The 16,668-nt window shown below is 43.2% G+C and overlaps 1 protein-coding gene across 1 annotated transcript in view; it reads left to right on the top strand.

The window, feature by feature from the left end:
- RNF185 (ring finger protein 185) overlaps positions 1-16,321 on the top strand; it is a 21,560-nt gene extending 5,239 nt beyond the window's left edge. Inside the window, exons 2-7 of the mRNA XM_019539201.1 lie at positions 4,621-4,852; positions 6,059-6,077; positions 6,806-6,918; positions 7,480-7,534; positions 9,767-9,884; positions 13,689-16,321. Of these exons, the coding sequence (XP_019394746.1) occupies positions 4,671-4,852; positions 6,059-6,077; positions 6,806-6,918; positions 7,480-7,534; positions 9,767-9,884; positions 13,689-13,786 (585 nt within the window). The 5' untranslated portion in view covers positions 4,621-4,670 and the 3' untranslated portion in view covers positions 13,787-16,321. The remainder of the gene's footprint in view (positions 1-4,620; positions 4,853-6,058; positions 6,078-6,805; positions 6,919-7,479; positions 7,535-9,766; positions 9,885-13,688) is intronic.
- Positions 16,322-16,668: the final 347 nt, after the last annotated feature.

The raw sequence follows: 16,668 nt of genomic DNA, 5'->3' as shown, positions 1-16,668 counted from the left end.
TCCACACACAGCCTCTGGGCGCTGTGCATGTGTCTTTGCATCTACCCCCTCACTCCCAAGCCATAGCCCTCCCAGCCCTACTGCTGCCCCTCACTCCTGCCCCACAGTACCCTGCATCCTGCCAAGGCATGCAGGGATTCCCCCTCAGGCTCCAAGCCTCACACACACACCCACAGCCCCCCACACCTTACTCCACATGCAGCCCTAACCATACAAAGTCCTGCATACTTTTGCATAATTTTGAGTTTTTTTGCACATCATTTTAGTTTTTAGCTGTGCGATTAAAATCACGATTAATTGTGACTAGTTTTTTTTTAATCGTGCAACTAATCGCAATCAAATTTGTTAATTGTTTGACAGCTCTAGTATAAAATATGTTGTGTTGGCATCTAGTCAGTGACATACATCCCAGTTGGAAAGCATTTATATTTAATGCTTTTGAAAAAAATAATGTTCTGATACTGCTATAAATTATGTATCTTGAAAATATCATTTATAATTTAAGTGGTTTTATCCTCACTTTCTCACATGCTGAATTATTTTTCATCTGCTCTTTCCATCAAAGTTTTTGCATGCTCTAAATTAGAAATGATGTTCTTTTCTGCAGTGTTCCTCCTCATTTTTTCAGCGGCCTTTATATATGTACCTTGGGCAAACTTGTAAGTTTTGATTCCTATTGAGTTCAAATGCTCCGGTGCTTTTAATGATAGTTTCATTATGCCAGGATCTCTTTGGTGTAATATTTGTTGCCCTGCATCTTTAGAATATATTTCCTGTATAATTTGGTGGTGTTGCCTCCTACCATTTGCTGATTGGCAGGGCTCAGGTAATACTCAACAATATCCCATGTTATTATTTCTTTCTCAGTCTTAGACCATCTGTTGCTCTCAACTGGCGTAGAACTTCAGGTGCCAACGGGCTGCTTCGCAAAGGTCCTGCTTCCCCTCCAGTGCTGCTCTTGTTCAGTCAGACTGGCTCCAGAAAAGTCTGCATAACCTAAAGGGATGCATGTTGTAACCATTCATATACATCCTCTGTTTTGTTTCCCCTTCCCATTATTTAAGGATGCCTGCTTGGAAACAGGTCTTTTTGTTTCTTAGCAGTTAAACAGCAGGAACAGGAGCAGATGATTTCCCATGTGAAGTAGGAATCTTTAAGGGACTCAGTCATTTCCACGGCACAGAGGATTGTGACTTCAAATTAGGGGATAAACAAAAGGAATAGGTGGGTACCTGAGAAACAAAAATCTTGTTTCCATGGAAATGTCTGGATGATAAAACATAAGAAAAAAAAATGGAAATCCTGTGAAAATGTTTTCCATGAAGTCATAACTAATACTTTTTTTTTTTTTGGTTTCTTTAATGCTCCTGATATGAGGTGAGATTTGAAGAGTAGGTCTAAACAGTGGACTTGGCAAACTTGCACTAGCAATTCCATACGCTCCACTCTTCTTCACAACTTTTTGTTTGCTAAAACCCGGAAGTGATCTGGTGTGGGGTGTATCTGGGGGTGCATCTGGTGTGCTTAATCTATTTCTTTCATTTGAACCCTGAATCAGACACAGAATGGACCTGTCTGCTGTCTGCTTGAAGTTTTCATCGTGCAGGCTGAAGTGGTTAAGTTGCAACTGTCTTAGAACTTGTTTGAACAAAATCTCTTTCCATCCTTGGATTGGGAGGTCTTGCAGATCGAAGCCATAGGAATCAAGTTGTTATGTGCTTTCTATGCTCTGGCTATCATATCGGGTCTTACGTGCATTTGAAATGTAGAAGAGTCTATTACAAACTAGGTTAGATTAAATATACTGTATGTCCCAGTGACAGACAACAGACAAATGTGGGAAAGAGTCTGACTTGCAAAGTGTAGAATCATAAGCATGCTTGTTTTTTGTCATGTAGAATCATAAGCATGCTTGGTTTTGTTAATTTTAAACTGATTAATTGCTATGCACTCATCCAAGCCAAAGGAAGGTAGTTAGGTGAAACCTGAAGAGGGTTCAGATTTTGGATCAGGAAGGCCTAAGAGAAGCATGAGGAGAAGAAATGAAGAGAAACTGATATAGTTCAATTTAGGGCTCATACAAGGTGACAGTAGATGCTGGCAAGGACTGGAACTATGCATACCGTTTTTTAAATTTACTTTATCTTATATAACTAAATTTGCTTTATGAAAAGGATGAAAGCCAAGAGGGAGATCCTTATCTGAAAATGAAGTTCTTGGATCTTGAAATTCTCCAAACTCTTCCTCTAGAATATTAAGTGAAATTGCAAGACAATTCTGTATAAACTGTAAACCTGATTGGTTTAGTTCATATTTTTTTTATTCTAGTTATTACATAGGACTTTCACTATTGTCTTTCATCTTCAGTGATTGACTTTTTCATTCAATTATATCTAGTCCTATTGGCTTCTGCTTCATTCGTCATAGTGCTTTGATTTGTGATTTTTTTTCTAGTCATTGGATATTAAGGATTCAAGGATTTATCTGAGGTTACTGTCTATGGAGACTAGTTATTTAGACAGTGGGGTATTTATACATATCTAGGTTTCAGCATCCAGCAGCGAGACTGCCTTTGCTTTGGTATTGAACTCTATAAATGTAATCTGTTTTTCCAGGCTGCCTTAAGGGTTACATAGGTATGTCTTGTTTTTGCTTTTCTGTCTTTACTATCTTGGTCTGTTTTATCTGTTTTACTTGGGATACTCCCAAGATAAGTGGCATGTCAAATGCCTACGTAAAGAATTGTTATTGTTGGTTTTTGCTGTGTTGTGACCCATGTTAATTTTATTCACTGTTAATTTTTTTTAGTCTCACTAACAGTGCATACATCTGGAAGTGATATTTTTGTCCTGTAACATTAATTTATAGTTAGTCATTTAGTGTATCTTGCTGAGAGAGTTAATATTTAATTGTGCAAAATATTCTGATAAAAGGATGCGTGAGAATGCTGAAAACTGTCTTTAATTTGTTGTTTGGATGTTGGTTGCGTTTCCATCTATCTTAAGCTCAAGTGTACTTTTTATTTTATATATGCACAGCAAGCTGCTTTGCTGATGAGATTAAACAAAACTGGTCTGAGAAATACTAAGAGTCAGCAGTGCTGAGAGGCAGTGTCCGTTAAGGCACTGAAGCTGTGAACACTGAACGGCTCTTCTGGGACACAATGGAAAATGATGTAACTGAGTGAAAAAGATCTGTAGAAATAAATCTCTTTCCTCACTTGCTGTCTTCTGGTGTCATTGATGCAATACTTTCGTTGGTCTTAAGCATGATGTTCCTTGGTCTAGCAGTGGGATTGTTATTGTATGAAAAGATCTGTTTGTGATAGCAGGTAGGGAGACTGTGGTCTTGTTCTGCAGCTTTGTGGTTCTGCTTCAGCTTTGCTACAAGGGCAGGAAGCCAAGGTGGTCTTTAGTTTTCCCGGGGTAAGTTTTGCAAAGTCAGTAGTTCATGAAAGATTCTGAATGCCTGAGTGCTTCAGTGCTGTTCACTTGTGAGAGATTTGGATAGTCAGCTCTTCTTTCTTTGCGCATGTTTATCGAGGCAGTTAGAGCATGTTCAGCAATGTGGGATCAGAGTTTTATATTTTCTCATGGATGGTGCAGTGGACTAAGATTTACATTTTTCTGTCTTGATTAGTTATAGCAGATTCAGTTAGCATAGCAACTGTTCTTGGTGCTTTGGATTAAAAAACCAAGCTGGACTTTCAGTATTTTTCTGACACAGCAAAGATTGTATGTCTTTTCTATCCTGAAATGTAAATGCTTCATACACATAGGGTCATAGGACTTTCTAGGTGATTTGGATTTTCCATGATTTTTAAATAAAGTTTAGGTTCCTTGTTACCGTTTTAGTAAAAGGAAATAAGAGAATGATGGCTTCCGAGTAGAAAGACATGGCTTATTAACATCAGCTGGAAACTTGTGAACTGCTTTCCCAGGAAGTTTAGTCCTTAGTGCCATAACTGCTAGAAATGTTCCGTGATCACTCCCACCTCCTGCCATGGAAGCAATGAGAGGTTCACTGCTCCAGCCACCTTCTGTTTCCATATTCCTGGTGATTTGAGCTAATGGGCAGCTCTGAACTCAACATTTCTTTGTTTTAATGAGTGACCAGTTGATTCAAGCTGAGGTTTCTTAGTTAATTTTTCTTGTAAACTTCACTGAATGGTAGAAAAAATGGTAACTTGCTTTCCTGACCTGTTTCTTTATTAAATCATTTTTTGCAGGCCATAACTCAGACAATTGTGTCTCACTTTAAAGTTTTGGAAAGTTCTCAAAATTTCTGAAGTTCTTGAAATGTATTTGTTGTGCCACTATCATTATATGGTGTTTTCTAGAAAGTGGGTGCAGGAGATCTGTTTTGATTTTCACCATAGGGTCTCATCAGTCAGTGCATCCAGGACTTTGAAATATAGGTCACATCAGCAGCCAATGTACCACAGACATTCCAGGCCAAGTCACTTCTAAAAAAAGACCCCATTGAGGGGATCAACCTTAGGATCTGTATAGTTCTGTGGGAAGTCACCTTAATATTTTTTCTTCCTTCCAGTTTGGAACAGGACAAGAATGAGACAGCATGATACAAATGGAACTTTTCTTTCTTTCTGTCCTCTGGTAGGATTCCAGTTGGAAGATTTTCTTGACTTTGGATCTGGTTAATTCCTGAGAATGGCAAGTAAAGGGCCCACAGCTTCCACATCCACTGAGAACTCCAGTACTGGAGGCACGAGTGGCAGCAGCAGTAGTAATGGTGCTGGGGACAATACTAACCAGGACAGCACTTTTGAATGTAACATCTGTTTAGACACTGCCAAGGATGCAGTTATTAGCCTGTGTGGACACCTCTTCTGGTAAGTATTCAGCTCCTGTAAGACTAGACGAGAGTAAACTAATTTTTAATCATCCAGAAGTCTAACATATAGCAAGACCAAACATGAAATGAGAATCTTGCATTGGCATCGTAATGTGAATGAGATTACAACTTTGAATTGTGTCATCAACAGGAACTTGCTACTTTGCCATTCAGTCCTCAGATATATTTTTGTTTTAAATATGCTGTTATTTTAACTCGGTGATAATCTCCTTATGTTTTGTTTTGTGCTATCCCTGGAGATTATCATGTCAAAATGGAATTGTTCAGCCCTGATTGATATGCTTTTCTAAATTGTATTATTCTCATTCCTGTTTTGTAGTCTGGCATAGACATGCTGGTTGAGGCTATATTTTTTCCCTAATATACATATACTTGGATCTATTTTGCATCTTGTCCTTGATTCTGTCTGGAATTCTGTACTCTGAATTTTAAACTCCCAGGCAGATTCCATGGTCATCACAGGTTTCCCTTGTCTGCTAGATCTGGCAAAAACATTGTATAGAGACTGCTGTTTAGAGCAGCTGATTGCGTCTTGATTGGCCATCTTATCTTATGGCCTATTTTGTTTGGCTTTGACTCTTTCTTTTAAGGTTGGCACAAGAACTTAGATTTAAGTGAAGACTCCTATTAGGGAGAAGTGCACACATTTGGAATTAACAGCATGCAACTAGTATGCTGTATTATAATGTAGATTTCTCCCCATTCCTACCCTCTGGCCCCATTATTTTACTCAAATGCCCTATCTCTGACTTGTAAACATCATATAATTGGCAACCTTTACTTGGGATACATTGTCATGAGATTGAAGAGGAGAATCTGTGCAGGAACCCTAAGAAGATGAATTCAAGTTCCTGCATATGCCTTCTGTACTAGTGTGTAAGGCTGCAGGACTCTTGGATGATGACATTATGAATAAGTAGAAATTACATCATGGCAACTTAGTGTCAAACTTTGTAATTTGGGTGGACCAGAGATCATCAGATTTTGATTACGCTTATAAAAGTTATCCTAATGCAAGGCTATGGAACTGTCACTGCTGGATTCCAGCTTTCTGTTGTCTCTGTGCTCTATGATCCTTGGTATAGTTTGTACATTTGCCAAATCTAGGTGTTAGTTATTGAATGCATTTTTTTTCCTCTCTCCCTTTCTACCCTGTGACCAATCATCTTGGGAATGCCAACAGTTGGCCTTGTTTACACCAGGTAAGACCGGTTTCCCTTTACCTTGTCTTTCATCAGCTCCTCTTACACAATAAATCCCTCAGGGTATTTTGTCAGAAGCTGCAATACCCCCTTCTCTTCCTGAACATACTTCCTTCTTTTCAGGGCAACTTGATTGTGCTTGTAAATCTTCACCTGAAATAATTCATATTCTGCTCTTCTAGAGGAAGGTTTTAGATTAAAAAGACCTTCTTTCAGTGTTGTAATCACTTGAACATCTTAGTTCTGCCAGGCGAGTTTGTGTGAGAGACCTGTGTGTGGAAGGGAGGGCCAGGGAAGTGTGTGGATAAAGGCTGGAGGCACTTCTGCTCTCACATGTACTGTCACACCCTTGCTTTAATTTTATAGAATCACAGAAACAAGAGCGAAGACCAGACCTATCAGATTTTCAGGCCAGTCCTGAGCCATGTCAGGGTTATTCCTATAGTATATGTATCAATGCTTTCTCCAGTGTATGTAGGACTGTGAATTTCAGCAGATGCATCAAAACACTGCAATACACTAAACTAAAGCAAGTGTTCTTCACAGCTCGGTTGCTTTGGTGCTTCTAAGTAGTAGACAGTCTGGCATTTGGCTTTCTGAATTAATTGTGGAATTCTCTTTAGCTGACTCTTGTGTGAACTACCTTACTGTGTGCCTCTGTTAGAAACTCTTGTACATTGTTACTATTTCGTTGTTCTCCTGATGCCTGTTAATTTTTTCTTTTTCAGTGGTTAGAAACCAGGCCAAATAGGCAGGTGTGTCCAGTTTGTAAAGCAGGAATCAGTCGAGATAAAGTTATTCCCTTGTATGGCAGGGGAAGTACGGGACAACAGGATCCAAGGTAAGATACTTAAATTCAGTCTTTCCTTTGTGGAAACCATAAGTGTGAAAGTGAAACACCGTCAAATTATCGTATGTATGACATGTCAGATAGGATATGTTCAAAGCTGAGATGGAGGTGGCAGCTGCTGGATATGTGCTGGACCTCTTAGGTCCTGGATTCCCAACCTTGTTTCCTGTTTAGCTGTGGCAATCCTATTTTAATTTAAATTGAACACTATTTAGTGGCCAAGGTGATATATTATGCAGAAAATTATCTGACTAGAGCATCCAGTTGGCACAATAATGGGCCTTACCACCATTCTCAAAGTCTCTTTTTGTGAAGTTTTAAAAAGGAGTTGCTATACAGAAATACAGATTCTTTGTTTATAGATGTGGTGCTGGAGATCTAGGTAATTGGTGAGCTTGCTGGCTCCTACTTGTAAGTGTCTGCCCATAGCCGTGCTGCAGCAATGCAGTGGTCCCTGAATATCTGTGAAAGGTAGGACAGTATTTGTTCTGTCCTACGAAAGCAAATGTTACACCAGATTTCATTGTACTTACCTGAATCTGTCTTCTCTAGAGAGAAAACTCCACCACGACCCCAGGGACAGAGACCTGAACCAGAGAACAGAGGGGTAGGTGAAACATAAGCTGAAATGGAAGGACTTGAAGTGGAGGGGGTCAGGGTGTTGTACATTTAAAAGCTGCTGTACAGATCCCAGTTTGTCCTCTATGTTGGCCATTGTAGGTCTCTTGGTGCCCAACATTATGGTATGGTTGCATCTGTTCCTCAGTGTTCTAGAGCAATGGTGGCCAACATGTTGGCCCCACCAGGTGGGAGAGTAGTACTAGGTTGGTGCATGGGCCTGATCCAGTGTGTAGTGCTGACCCAAGTATGGCTTGATCCTGTTGTACAGGGCTTGGGAATTTTGCGGCAGGGCAGTGGTTGAAGTATTACTTGCCACCACTGCTGTGCCACCAATTTTCTGGACTTGTGGGTAGTCCTGTGGGCTGGATCTTGCCCAAGGGCTGGGGCTTCAGCCCCATGTTCTGAAACAGAAGCTAACTTCAATCACACTTCACAGTTCAACTGCAGAGTGTAGCATTGCTGAAAATGCTGTTCTTTACCGTGAGATTATGCTCTGTAGGCAAAATACATATTGCCTTGTTTTACAAAGTAGCCTTAAAAATCTCCTGTCTTGCCAAATGAGACCTGTCTTGAAAATGTACACCCATGCATGGAGTGTACGTACCATGCTGCAGTGGTTTCCACGTCTTCAGAATCCTTTTTATAAAGTATCCTTGTACGTGCATGTGTACACATCCCAGATGTGGATATGTCAGATAGGTGCTGGTTTGGTGTGGAATGCAGTGGGCCCAGGCATGTAAATACACAGCCTACTATTTATATTCGTTGTATGGTAAACAGACATGTGGGAGCAGCTACCAGGATAGGCCACAATGTTTCCTAGCACAGTGAGAGGTGAGGTGAGCGTGACCTGATGAAACAATTGCATAGTTCCATGTAATTCAGGTTGGAACCCTCAGAGAGCACTCATGTACCTCATTGCTTCAAACAAACAACCCTGCTGGGTATGATTAAGGAACATTTCTGCATTGAATAGATGGCAGCTCAGTTGTTCTCGCTCTCTGGAGAATTATGTTCTTATTAAATCAGCTGCTGTGTCTTGGTTGAACCTTTTAGCAGGTGCTGCCACTAGTTAGTGGAATCTGGCATTAAAGGCACTGCAGCAGTGGACCTGCCTTCCTGGTTTCAGGGACTGCCATGCAAGGGGAACTGCTGCAGCCTTCTTTTGTAGGAACATAATGGCAAGGCACTTGAGAACAAAGTAAAGTGACTCTGTACTCAGCAAATTAAGGAATGAGTCTGGGCCTAAAAGTTATATCGATGGGATCAGTTCTGTTCCATAATGTCTCCTAGCTGGAGGGTGAAAAACTAGACTATTGTCCAGATGTTATACCATTCAGCTAATTCTAAGACAAAAAATTTAATGTGGTAGAGTAGTGAAGTTCAGGAGCAGGATGACCAAGTTCTCATGCAGTTATTACTTACTGTGGTAATCTTGCTAATATTTTGTGTGTTTGATCCTAAGCAGAGCATCACTTCAAGGACTGGGATGTTTCTTGATTCCCAAGTTTAATTTTTCTACTTGGCCGCACCCTGCAGTTTTTCTCTTACTCTGTGTGGTCAAATCAGTAATGTTGCATTATAGCTCTTACCTTCCTCCTCCTCCTTTACTGTTCCGGCTTCCTGCATCACATTAAGTTACATGCAACTAGCTTCTTAGTGTAGGGACTGAGGATATTGGCTGTAAAGCTCTGTGTCTGCCTATGGTTCTATATGCGTATACTGAATATTATTGAACTGAGAGTACACAGATACTGGGATCAAATAGTATTGAGTTATATTTCCATATTGTCTTTGTTTCAGATACATAGATATAGAAAATCAACTCAGAATTAAAGCTTTAAAAACCCAACAGTGATATCCAGTGACATAAACGATGACATTGTCATCGTTTTTTAAGTTGCGAGTTGGAAAAATAATTAGCATTGGGTCATCTGCAGCCTCAAAAATAAGCTGCACTTCCTATCATTCTCCCAAGCTGTTGTGTTATTATGCTGTAGTTTGTTACTGTGTGATGCTTTTCCTGAAGAGAAGGGAGCCCAGGGAGCTGTTTGACAACATAGGCACAAATGATAAACTGTCCAGTAGTTTACTTCTCATTTAGCATACGAAAGCCCAAAGCCGGAAAATACTTATCGTGGATTGTACAGCTTATTCTGACTCAGGAGTTTAAATGACAGTTAATGGATTTTTTTTTTTAACTTTTCCTTTTCTGCAGGGATTTCAAGGCTTTGGGTTTGGGGATGGTGGCTTCCAGATGTCATTTGGAATTGGGGCATTTCCCTTTGGTATATTTGCCACAGCTTTCAACATAAATGATGGACGGCCTCCTCCAGGTACTGTGCATTCCATCTTCTGGAAAAATCCACAGAATAATAAACATTTACAGATTATTTGGTAACTTTTAAACACAGAACCTATTAAAATAACAAGCTCTCCATGCTGAAGAATCAGCTAGTGTTATAGAACGTTATAGGAAAATGCTGTTTTGAACATGTAGCCTTAGCTTGCTATCATTGAAAGAATGAATCACAAAGAGAGAACATTCTTTGTGCCTTTTTCTGTTCCATTATAATGCTTAGGTTAGGAAAACATAGCCTTTTGTTTTTAAAAGGTGTTTTTCTAGGGATTTTATATTAGAGACATCTTGCTGAACTGTATTTTGCTGAAGGACCCTTTGGAGGTTTATACAGTCAGAGAGGGGATAGGTACAATACAGGTTTCTTTCCCTTGAGCAAGGAGGAAAGTCCCTTCAGTGAGAACTTTAATTCTAATTAGAGGTGCACTGATAAAAGGCAAATTGACATTATCGGCAATCGGCTTTTTTGGGTGATGTGGCTGATGAATGTTGCGTGCATGGGCACAGCCACAGCATATGGCTGGGAGCGCAGCCCCGCAGCTTGGAGACCAGTGTCCAGCTGGTAAGTCTGGGGGAAGGGGCAGGGTAGGGAGGAGATCGAGGGCCCCATGATGAGGAAAAAAGTGGGGCTAGGGCAGGGGCAGGCACTGCCCAGCTGGGGTGGGGCAGAGTGCGGGACTGAGCCATGAGTGGCTCATCTGGGGAGCATAGGGTAGCCCCCACTGCTGCACACACCCCTGGGGAGGCATGAAGGGCATGTGCCTCCTGATCTGTGTGAGGGCAGGCTGCTGCTGCGGGCTGGGGCCGGGTCTGGCTCTTCCTGGTGGGGGGCTGAGTCAGGGCTGCACTCAGGGTGGGTGGTGGCATTGGGAGTGGTGGCTACCAGGGGGCTGCAGCGAATTTTATGGTGGCTATAGGCCATCCGTAGCTGCCCCCACCTCCTAGTGCCACCACCCACCCCAAGGGCAGCCCTGGCCCAGTGCCCCACTGGGAAGAGACTAGCACTGCTCCTGGCCCCAGCCTGCAGTGGCAACCTGCTGTTGCCCTGCACACATAACCAGGGGGCATGTGCCCAGTGGTGGGAGCTGCTCACAAATCTGTCCTGCCCTGGCTGGGTAGCCCCTGCTCCATCCCCACTCCTTCCCTTACTATGTGGGCTTCAATCTGCCCTCCCTTTTCCTCCCCCCCTGCCCTCCCCTGCAACAAACTTATCAGCCAGATGGTGCTCTTCAAGCTTCCGGGCTGCATATCGACAATTGGATTGGTATCAGGCGATTATGGCTCGTTATTCTTTGGCCCAATACCTACGGCCGATTATTCTTTATCAGTGCACCCCTAATTTTAATACTCCTAAGAGTCCTTCTAGGAAGCCAAGGAAATTAAGACATGGATTTCTAACATTAAAACAGAGAGAAGGAGAATCAGATTTTGACAGGAGAAGAGTTCTTTGTTTAAAAAAGAGAGCAATTGAGTCCCCCAAAACCTTGCTGTAGTGTTCCTATAACAGAAAGAAGCATAGAGGACAGGAGTGCTTCTTTCACTGCTTTGCAGTGTGCTCTCCTGATGATCACTTGTATGCTGCATGAAGTAGCTTTATTGTGAATTAATGTAACTGCTCTTAACTGAGTAAAACCACTTGGGTTACTTTAATATAGTAGCCTCATTCTGAGGGATTACCAAACAGCCTCTAGCCAGAAACTCCTATTTCTGCACTGTAATCAAAAGGAGTCAGCCTGTTTTGTGCCACAAATCTAGTACCCAAGGTTTTCCTCAAATTGACTGCTTTATTAGGTTATGTTGCCTGGTTCTGCTTCCTTACGTTACTTCATGGAAAAAGCATAAGTGGATTCTTGAGTTCATGAAAACACAGCCAAGATGTATGCCCCTAGTTAAATGAAGTTGCCTATTAGTTGTATATTGTATTATACACTTGCATAAGGGTGTGATTAGAGTTAGGGAATGTGTAGATGTATCCTAGTTCAGGATAAATGATTGCCAGTCTTTTTTCCAACCCTGCTTTTTGTCTGCAGACATGATATAGTGCAGGGGTGTCCAACCTTTTAGAATGTGGGGCCAGATCACAAACTTTTTATCACCCAGTGGGCCGGCAAGCCATATTCAAAGACCTCACAGGAAGTGGTATCACATCAGGAAGTGATGTCACATGACCTTTGACACCAACGAAGCTGGGCTGGGGTGGAGACTGGGGTGCTGGCCAGGCTGGAGATGCTGCATGTGCTCTGTCTGCCCTGCTCTGGCCCCATTCTGGCACCTGCTGCTGTATCCTGGCTGTGCGCTGCTGGGCTAAGTCAAAGTCAGCATTGCAGCCCCATGTGGAGAGCCCAGTCTGGCCTGGCCACATCCTGCCCTAAGCAGAGAGGGGAGTGTGAGGCTGGAGCTGGCTGTCCCTGCCCAGTCAGGGACTCATGGCCAGGATGCAGCTGCAGATGTCAGGATGGGGACAGGGCCAGAGGTGTGAGTCAGACAGAACCCATGCAGAGCCCCCAGTCTGGCCAGCGCCCCAGTCTGCAGCCCTGGCTGTGGTGAGAAAGGCACTGTGCTCCTGACAGCTGTTCTGGCTCTGCTCACTGCCACGCACTTCAGCATGCATGCATGTGTGTATGTGCACATGTGTGTGCATGTGTGCCCCCTTGTGTCTCTCCATCCTGGATTTCCCAGTCTGAGGGAAAAATGCAGCCTCTGGGCCGGGCTCTTCCTGCCTCCTGCCCAGCCTGGCTCTGGCAACCATGCACTCTGCAGCCCCGGCCTGGCCCCAAGGCATCCCCAGCTCTGTGTGGGAACTTACCTCTTGCCTTCATCCACCCTGGCCCCAAGGCACCCCCAGCTCTGTGCAGGAACTCACCCCTTGCCTCTATATGCCCCAGCCCCAAGGCGCCCCCAGCTCTGCGTGGGAACTTACCTCATGCCTCCATCCACCATGCATGTGGGCAGGGCATGGGCTATGCTGCAGCTCCCCTGCTACGGACTGGGGAAAGGGGCAGAGCCAGAAAACAAGCTGCATGTGCTGTCCCCAGCTCGTCTAATCAGGCGCGGCTGGGGCAGCACTGCGCCACGCAGCCCTTGAGGCAGTGGCAGCAGGACCCGGCTCACTGAGCCTGGCCCTGGAGGGGTAAGCAGCTCCCCTCCCCTCACTGCCGGCTGGGGCCCGTGGGCTGGCCCTGCCTGCCTCGCCTCGCTGCTGCCCCGCTGTGGCGGTGGCTCTGTGCTCCGAAGTGGTGGCGGTGCCTCGGGCCAGATAAAAATGGCTTGGACAAGTGGTTTTATTGGGATGCACACAGAGTGTTGAGCTCACTTAGGTTTCTCACGCATTCTGTTGGCATTAAGGACATGCTTTAGCTTTGTGTCTGTTATCACTTGTTTGTTCAAAACTAATTTCTCCTTGTGAGGGGGGAAGAAATGAGGGGCAGGCTGAAAAACTATTCCATAGAATGGAAACACTTGGCTGAAACTTCCATCAGCGCTGTCCACAATAATACTCTGAACAGACTTACACGGTGAGCTCTCCACTTCTGTAGGGTCATGTCAAGGCCTGTCCGCAGTCTTGATTTGTGGAGCTGATGCTCACTGGCTTTCCAGACTTCTGCTGAGATAAAGGCAGTCCAAGTGTGAGATTTCTTACACCAGGGAAACCTTGGTAGCATTAAATGATCAACTGGTAGGTTCTGTGAACCTCCATTAAAGAAGAGATTTGCTATACGTGGCCTGGGCTGTACACTGAAGAAAAGGAAAGAACTGAATTGTTTTATTTCCTGTTTTCCAGCTGTTCCAGGGACTCCTCAGTACGTGGATGAACAGTTCCTCTCCCGCCTCTTCCTGTTTGTGGCACTGGTGATAATGTTCTGGCTGTTGATTGCATAACTGTGCTCTGTATCTTGTGTATTCAGGGTCAGCAGAGCCTCTGAACCAGTTACAAACTGCCCCATCCCATTTTAAACCTCTTGGTGTCTGGTTCCATATCTAATCACGGGTTCCAGGGATCAATGGTGCCACAAGTGCAATGAGGAATCTCGCATTTTTCACCAGAGCATTGGAATTAAATAACGGTTAAAAAACATGTCTCAGCTCAGCCGTCTCATACAACAGGTATCCAGCTACAACCATGGGCCTAGCTTTAAGCATCACTTTGAAAGGAGTGCTGCTTTGAAACCCTGTGCCAATCAGCTAGGAGAGGTTTACATGGAAGGCACTGGCACTGAGGCGGGGTGAGCAGGCAAGGACAGGAAATGACTACAATGTTATCAGTATCACTTGTTTAGCACCTCTGCAAGGGAAGAGATGGTGCAGTTGGAGTTCGGGACATTATTTAACCTCTATATCAAAATCCAGTTTTCTTTGGGAAATCCTTTGCAGCACTAATGAGACTTCTTGGGCAGGACACCTGCCAAAAATGAAACCAACTTTGGAGACCACTGTTCTGTTCCTGCTATTACTTACCAGAGTTGTGAAAAACCCATGGCATTTGACTGGTTCTAATGACTATAACAGGAAACGATAAATTCACACTGAAAATTTTTAAAATCTCAATTTGCTGGGGACACATGCTTGTAAATTGTATCATTGTGGGGGTGGGTGGAGTCATTAAACTACAAAACACCTAATTTGCCTCGCACAGGGCAGTTTCTCATTGATAAAGCAGTGTTGTTTTCCTTGGGTTTGCACAGCTGCCTTTGATTTAACCTGTGAATAGTTTACTTATAATTCTGTCATGGGAGCTGCACTCACCCCTTCTCCGAAATTTGAGACTCCCAGCATTATTGTGTACCTCTGCATGAAATCTTTTTACAGATCTGAGATCCACTTGTTGGGGGAAGGGCACAAAAGGGAGATTTTAAAGTGTGTTTTGGGGTTGACATAAGACTTGTCAAATACATAAAATTATGTGAGGAAATGAAATTTTATCTTTGCTAGCAGGTGCCGTGGCAGGTAAGAGGTGGTAAAGTATCATTTGTCTAGGACTGTGTAGCTGCTCCAAGCCTAGAAAGAAATGGCTGTGGTATAAGAACTGTAGATTTACCAAAGATGCTAATTTGAATTACAGGATGAGATCACAGATATTTGTGTATTTTGGGGAGGAAGTTTTGGAAAGTGTGCACACAAGTCTGAAAGACTCTGGAGCCTTTGTGGAATTTTGAGTAAACAGCTTTAAAAAGTGTTGCTGATGAATCCGCAGTGCCTGGGATATGAGGGATTCCTTAGCAAAATTAATACTGTTCTTGATTTTTTTTTTTTTCTAATTAGACACTTTCAAAAGGCTTTTCTTCTATGGTTGTTTTGTTTTTGTTTTTTGTAATGATGTTTACTAGTGATCTGAATCAGTGGAAGTCAGAGACTGACCTCCTGTAAAGGTGAATCTTGCAACATCCTGGACAATGTATTACAACATTTAACGAAACAAATCAACACACAGAAATGTGCTTCAGAAATTAGACTTGTTCTCATGTATACAGATGAACCTTGTGAACAGGTTGTGTCTCAGCACTTGTCATTAAAACTTACTTGTCTGGACACAAACGGTTCAACTGCAGTATGATAAAGGGGGGGATGAAAGATTAATGTGCTTGTGCCCCCCTAAATGGACCTAGGGAAGCAGGAGTTTCCAAAGCTGGCTTCTGCAGTGTTTCACCTCATCCAGTCATACTTGAGTGCAGGATAATCTGGTAGTGTTTGCCTCTACTGGAAGTAACTCAGGTGATGTTTGAACAGTGCAGTTGCTTGGAAGAAGCTTCAGAAGCTTTATTTTTTCTACACTGATGGCTTCTGAAGCATATATTTGGGAAACTAGGATCCTTTCTAGACAAAAGGCAATGTCAGCAACTAGCCACAGCATGGAAAACTTCAGGCATTGATCTGTTTTATTGAAGAGACAGCACCACCTGCTGGCAGAAAGATGATGTTGATTTGCTAATCAAGGAAAAGGCCTTTGTTTCCCTGCTTCCATTATTCTAAGAAACTGGGTGCTATGAGAGAGGCTCAGGACTGAGTCTGGTACAATGATTAATTGATAACAGCCTTTATCCTGTAAAGATGACAGAAATCCAACTGTAACATGTTTAAAAAGGTATTAAACCAGACTTAATTACCTGTTACATTTTAAAATGTAGAATTTTCAGCTTATTTTGCCAGCTGTGGTTGGGAAGCAGGAGGGGTGCAGACTAGCAAAGACAGGATGGAGAGCCCTTATTTTTATGGCAATCCAAGAACAAACTAGTCTGCAAGTGTTAATGCTTTTGTTCCTATCTTTTTCTTGGTGTGCTTTTTGTATTGTACCATTTCCCCTCCCCTGTATTCAGGCTGCACATGGCCTATGATGGCATATATAGTGCAACACCATTATTATTCACTAATTTTCACTGTTGTGAAAGTGATTTAGAATAAAAAATGGTTTTACATTAATGAAGACCCTCTGGCTTTCTTTTCTGGGATTACATAGGTGGGTCTCTTCACTGTAGCCCGTGGCAGACTAGGCAGAGTGACTCCAGTCTCCCTGTTCCTGGACGCCAGACTGGCCCACCACTGTAGTGGCACCGATGCACAGCTCGCCTCTCACGAGTCAAGGGCAGGTGGCCTCTCGCGTCCTGGGCATAATCCTGTCATTGCTTGAAGAAGGAAGGGTCTGTCTCCTCGTTGTCTCTTGAGAAATGGCACCGAGAGGAGGTGAAGGCGGGCAGCCAGGGCTGGAAAGGCCCTTGGGTGCCTGAGCTGATCTGGTGCGACCTCGTTTTACATACGCTGGAGCCTGT

The sequence above is a fragment of the Crocodylus porosus genome, unplaced genomic scaffold (assembly GCF_001723895.1).
Source record: "Crocodylus porosus isolate Cpor-Errol unplaced genomic scaffold, CroPor_comp1, whole genome shotgun sequence".
NCBI lineage: Eukaryota > Metazoa > Chordata > Crocodylia > Crocodylidae > Crocodylus > Crocodylus porosus.
The sequence above is the reverse complement of the archived record's forward strand: the minus strand, read 5'-3'. Positions and strand labels throughout refer to the sequence as shown.